Genomic DNA, 5931 nt, shown 5'->3' on the forward strand with positions numbered 1-5931 from the left:
ACACCCTTGACATAAGGATCGAATACCTACTTCCAACCTGCAAACAATTAAGACTCTTTTCACATCTGCATCGTGTCTACCATTTATAATGCAAGCCACTATGCAGTGTCATCGTACGATCTATACCAGCAGTGCACGACGGACGACTTACAATAAGGTCCCAATAAGGTGTCCATCATTTTGACAGTAAATAGCGCCGCATGGATCTGCAGACATTAGACAGATGTGAACAAAGTCTTTACTGTACCATACCCCATAATCACTATGTGACTCCAATATTTGTACACTCCATTTTCCCCATTCACAATCACTGGTAAGTGCACATGAACCTGTCACTGAGTACAGCCACCATTATAGAAAACTTTGTATTCGCTTCTAATTCTACAAGTGCTCACATCAGACTTCCCCCTCCTCGATCGTCTCTCCCGGCTGCTGTGGGTGTGGAGTGCGGGGCGTGTCCCGGGATCCAGAGCCCGAATATTCAGTCCGCACCAACTCACACCGGGGAGGAGGGGGGAGCGCCGAGCAGCTGTAGCATCCAGGAAGTCTCTTCTCGCACTCCGCTGCTCGGACAAGTCGTGGGTTCTCCTCTATTCAGACGTATCATGGGGTTAGAGAAGGAGAAAGCCGACGCACGTATCTTCATGGACGAGGATGAGTTCAACCGCTCATCTGTCCCGATGCTCACTGAGAAAACCTATGAAAGTCAACCGGACCGGGACCCGCACAACCTGAACGGCCACCTGAAGGTAAATGAAGCCCTATACAGACATAGCAGAGCCGAGTTTGTCACTTTGCACAGCTCATCACATGTCATGTGTCAGGACTGAAGGTAATCTCCCTGCATTGTACAGTTAATGACAAGTTCAACCCTGCTACATTGCACTGTGTACATGTATGGTATAACGTACCTAGCGCTGTAGCTTGCAGTGTGCAGTATATAGCTCTGAGGTCTTTATTGAACAACAAATTCCAGCAAGACCAGTCTAGATTTTACTGGCTTATCTTACCAACAGCTGTATTACTGGGTTCTGTATCTACTGTTTCTGGAGTGTTAAGAGCTCAAGTCAAAGGAAAGATTTACTGCTCCTTTAATAGAGCTGCACTCAGGCTGGTGTGTGTTCCATTTCTGTTGCAGTTGTCCTTTGAGGATGTGATCGCAGAGCCTGATACCACTCACAGCTTTGATAAAGTTTGGATCTGCAGCACTGCCCTGTATGAGATCAGTAAATACCTCATCTACAAGGTGCTCACTGTGCTCCTCGCCATCCCGCTGGCCTTCGTCATTGGACTACTCTTCGCCATCCTCAGCTGCCTGCACATCTGGTAAACTATTTGTTTTTACAGTGTACATGCAAATTCAGCATAGTGTTGAGGAATCCCCATGACCATATAGAAATCGTGTGTCTAAAGTAATGTGATGGGGGACAGTATGAGCGTAATCTCACTTGTCATATGAGAGGCTTGACAATACCCGTTATTTAGGGTCTCTATAACAACTTGGTAGAGTTTACCATCACGGCACGCAAGTCAAGTGACACCATCACATTTATTGGATTTTTTTTTCACTAGGATATGTTATAAATGTCTGATAGATGTGGCTCCCAGCTCCAGAGGCCAACACCTATCTCCAGAATGGACTTTACCCCATCACCCAACCCTTGTTGGGTGCCAGAGCTGTGACCCGCATCTATAGGACATGGATGGATATGCCATAAATGTCTAAGGTGTGAATACCCCTTACATTAAGGAAATGAAGCTTTGATAACCGCCTGTCAAAAAGTAACACGCAAAACATTTTAATAAGAAACGGATCCCATTGTTTGGATTTCTGCAGAACCCATCCAGATGAATGGGACAGTCCCAGAGATTTCTGCAGCAAATATCCCTCCTGTCAACCTACCTTTAGGTTATATTAAAATGGTACGGTCAAATGGCATTTTATTCCTGCTATTACCACTATTGCCATGGTTTCGCGGTATTCGGGGCAATAAATCACTATTTGACCGCACCGTGTATATACACTTACGGGCCACTTTTTTTGCTCAGCTGGGTGGGAACCGCTGCATCTCTCCAGCTTCATAGACAGAGCTCATAACAATTCTGATTGAATGAGAGTTTGCAAAGAGGAACTCAACAACAGTGCCCTGGCTACCCAGGCAAGTCAGCAAGTATGTGGTGGCAGTTGTAAGGTGGTGGCAGTGTGCGGTTGGTAGGTGGTGACAGTGTGCGGTTGGTAGGTGGTGGCAGTGTGCAGTTGGTAGGCGGTGGCAGTTGGTAGGTGGTGGCAGTGTGCGGTTGGTAGGTGGTGGCAGTTGGTAGGTGGTGGCAGTTGGTAGGTGGTGGCAGTGTGCAGTTGGTAGGTGGTGGCAGTGTGCAGTTGGTAGGTGGTGGCAGCATGCGGTCGGTGGGTGGAGGCAGCGTGCGGTCGGTGGGTGGAGGCAGCGTGCGGTCGGTGGGTGGAGGCAGCGTGCGGTCGGTGGGTGGAGGCAGCGGGCGGTCGGTGGGTAGAGGCAGCGGGCGGTCGGTAGGTGGAGGCAGCGGGCGGTCAGTAGGTGGTGACAGTTAGTAGGTGTGCAGTGAGTAGGTGGAGGCAGTGGGCAGTCAGTAGGTTTAGCAGTGGGCAGTCAGTAGGTGGTGGCAGTGGGCAGTTAGTAGGTGTGGCAGTGGGCAGTTAGTAGGTGTGGCAGTGGGCAGTCAGTTGGTGGTGGCAGTTAGTAGGTGGTGGCAGTGTACCAGCACCCAAACATTGGCTCATGAGGCTGTGTATTGGTTTACTCCTAGTAATGGTTTAAGCCTTTACAGACAATGGGCCTCATTTATGAAAACTGTCTGAAAGAAAAAGTGGCCTTGTTGCCCATGGCAACCAATCAGAGCTCCGCTTTCATCTCCTAAAAGGCTCTGTAAAAATGAAAGCTGCATAAGGATTGGTTGCTAGGGGTAACAATCAGTTTTGTTAAATCCGCCTCAATGTTTAGCTGTCTCACGGCAGAGGCACTTTGACTTTGACCTATATCTGAACCTGAAAGAGATGACTTTCCAGTTAAGAAGCAGTGGGTTTATACCGTCTGCCTTTGGCATCGAGCGCCAGTATAATTGTCAACGCTTCTTACACTGATCTGGAGCCGGTAAGTGAATAGAGCACAGTGTATGCAGTACTGGGCACATGTTATTCAGGGGGTGCACATTTGCATGTAATGTTATCACTCGCAGATAGTTATCCAAAAAAGGATATGTTTTCACAAAGAATTCCCTCAGCTTCTGGTCATGTTTTTTACTCTAGCCATGTATAAACATTATAGTTTAGCATTAGATTCTGATATATATCCCTTGTTTGTTCATGGACTCTATTGGTCAGTGGTTAACAAATGGAAAGCATCATCTATATTTTATTTACCTCCACAAATCTGTGTTCTACTCCCATGTGCACGGTGGCTACGCTTTACTTCATCATTCGCCATTTCCACATGCAAGTACGTCTTATTTGTCCATTTTTTTGTTTGCAGGGTCGTGATGCCATTCGTGAGAACCTGTCTAATGGTGTTACCATCTGTACAAGCAATATGGAAGGGTATCACAGACAGCTTTGTCGCTCCGCTCTTTGCAAGTATGGGACGCTGCTTTTCATCAGTCCGCGTGCAAGTAGATTAGCCATTTTAAGCCAGTGATGAAACCAAGAATATGTCAGAACATCTAGGGTTGAATAAAGTTTATCTTTCACTACCCTGAAGAAATATGCAGAGACTTTCCTTAACCCTTCCATGTGTACATTCCAGATCTACGAATACGTGTCTGAATCAGTCTGTCTACTATATATGTACTGGACACACACCGCACCCTACTGGAGCAAGAGCCAATTAATGCCATATGAAAGACCATCGTAGTAGCCGTACTAAAAAATGTACTACACAACACAGCACCGGGGCATTTTAGTATAGGAAACACCAGGCTAAGACGTGTAACTGACAAGCAGGCACTGCCACCTTCTTTACCATGGAACACCTACACAATCACCTAATCTGGCCCCCAAAACCCAATGTTTATGTCCATATACAGCATATTTTGAGTCCACTGTTGACATTAAGTAATGGGTTTCCTTAGCAGGGGGCCCCCATTAGCTTCAGCCAAAAGTCATATCATGTTTTAGGGTTTTCTTGATCAGTCACCTCTTAGACTAGGTGAGTTGTGTCTAACCATTTTTATGGGTCAGAATTCACAATCTTCATTAACACAATCATGGAAATAGATACTCTGTGAATATTTTATATACGTCGGGAGTATTTCCCCACGGATAACTCAGACTTATGCCTCTGTATAGGCCTGCAGTGGCACCCGTCGCCTGTTAAAAAAAACTTATAATTGCGGTATACTTTTTTTGAGGGATACCCCTGTATGGAAAAGCGCAGCAGACTTTACTGTTCCATATAGTTAAAAACGCGGCTTTGAATAAAAAACGTCTGAAAATCAGGAGCTGTTTTCCCTTGAATTTTCAGATGTTTTTTATTTTGTGTGTGCACATACCCTTAGAGAGAAGCAAGGATGACAGGCTTTTACTGGCTGATTAAGTTCTTTAGGAAACGGTGACCAGGATGTCATGTGGAGTGTTGACCATAAGAACAAGCCTTAACCGGAGACTACGTGTAATTGTCACTGGATGTGCATAAATTCTGCACATATTTAAAGGCTATGTAAACCTTTGAAAGGCAATTATTATTTTTTTTTAATAAAGTTCAGTCCGTGTGATTAGTGCAACTTTATAAAGACGGTTTATTAAAAAAAAAAATTTTTACTCTTTGTATTCTGTATACAAAGCAGCTGTATCTCTTGCTAAACCTTTTTCCGGTCAGGTCCACGGGACTGACGAGTTCACTGATAGCGGGACCTGCGTGTCTCTGACATGCAGGATCCACCTGTTCTCCAACACATCTAAGTTCATAACTTTGATGTGATAAATTACAGGTGGAGACACGCAGGACCCGCTGACGTTGAACCCGTCAGTTCCGCGGGACTTACGGATTCACATCATAGCGAACGATACAGCTGCTCTGTACAGAAAATACAGAGCAGCTGTATCTCAAAAAGTAAAAATAATTTTTAATGAAAACTATTTAGAAAGTTGCACTAACCACACTGACTGACCTTTTTTATTAAAAAAATTCCCTTCAAAGGTATTCATAGCCTTTAAAACTTTTTATGATTTATTCAGCATTTTTGTATATAGAGGCTGCAGATTTATATGAGGTATTTTATACCATTTATTGTTAGCTCAGCTTTTTCCTGACAATCACTTATTCCTTTATTCATTGCATATTGATTTTTCAAAAACACTGTTTCCTTGTACATCAAGAGTGCAATAATAGGTGGTGTATTTGCCTGTACAATGTCCGAGGCGAAAAATATTCCGCAACTCGGGCAGATTTTTCAATTCCTTGCGTTGCGGAATATTGTTTACATTGTAAACAACGTTTTCGAAAGCATTTTTTTTACACTGTGGAAATACGAGGCCAATACGCCACATTTGACTGCACCCTAAATAAGAAAAAAATTATTTTCGTGTATATTAACTGAATGCACTGAAATATGTGCTTGTACATTTTAAATAAATATATTGAAAGATTGTGTTTCTAGTATCCTCAGAGTTCAGCATGTAATTTGTATGCTTGTTAAAATATTTTTCTTCATTCGCCAGAATTTTGTTGCATCTATATTTAAATATATATTTTTCTATAATCCCTATATTTGTTCTCTAATAAAAAGGATACATTTTTTGGCATATATTTGTCCCATTGAAATGCATAAGTACATCACAGTAGACATACACTTCTGATGGAGCCTACAATTGGGGTGTGAACTAAGTAAAAACTTTAGTTTCACTTAAAGGGAACCTGTCGCCAGCATTTCACCTATTGAACTTTACTTATCCCTCACTGG

At 43.6% G+C, this 5931-nt stretch overlaps 1 protein-coding gene across 1 annotated transcript; it reads left to right on the top strand.

The window, feature by feature from the left end:
• Positions 1 to 404: 404 nt before the first annotated feature.
• CAV2 (caveolin 2) lies at positions 405 to 3734 on the top strand. Its single transcript, XM_075855043.1, has 3 exons — positions 405 to 749; positions 1139 to 1326; positions 3507 to 3734. The coding sequence occupies exons 1-3, from the start codon at positions 606 to 608 to the stop codon at positions 3649 to 3651; spliced, it is 477 nt and encodes a 158-aa protein (XP_075711158.1). The 5' UTR covers positions 405 to 605; the 3' UTR covers positions 3652 to 3734.
• The last annotated feature ends 2197 nt before the right edge of the window (positions 3735 to 5931 follow it).

Source organism: Rhinoderma darwinii, chromosome 3 (assembly GCF_050947455.1).
Source record: "Rhinoderma darwinii isolate aRhiDar2 chromosome 3, aRhiDar2.hap1, whole genome shotgun sequence".
Classification (NCBI taxonomy): domain Eukaryota; kingdom Metazoa; phylum Chordata; class Amphibia; order Anura; family Rhinodermatidae; genus Rhinoderma; species Rhinoderma darwinii.

Excerpts from the sequence above, each read along its gene's own strand:
- CAV2 (XM_075855043.1), top strand. The coding sequence starts at position 606 with ATGGGGTTAGAGAAGGAGAAAGCCGACGCACGTATCTTCATGGACGAG. Across the intron at positions 750-1,138 it reads ACCTGAACGGCCACCTGAAG|TTGTCCTTTGAGGATGTGAT; the intron begins GTAAATGAAGCC and ends TTTCTGTTGCAG. Across the intron at positions 1,327-3,506 it reads CTCAGCTGCCTGCACATCTG|GGTCGTGATGCCATTCGTGA; the intron begins GTAAACTATTTG and ends TTTTGTTTGCAG.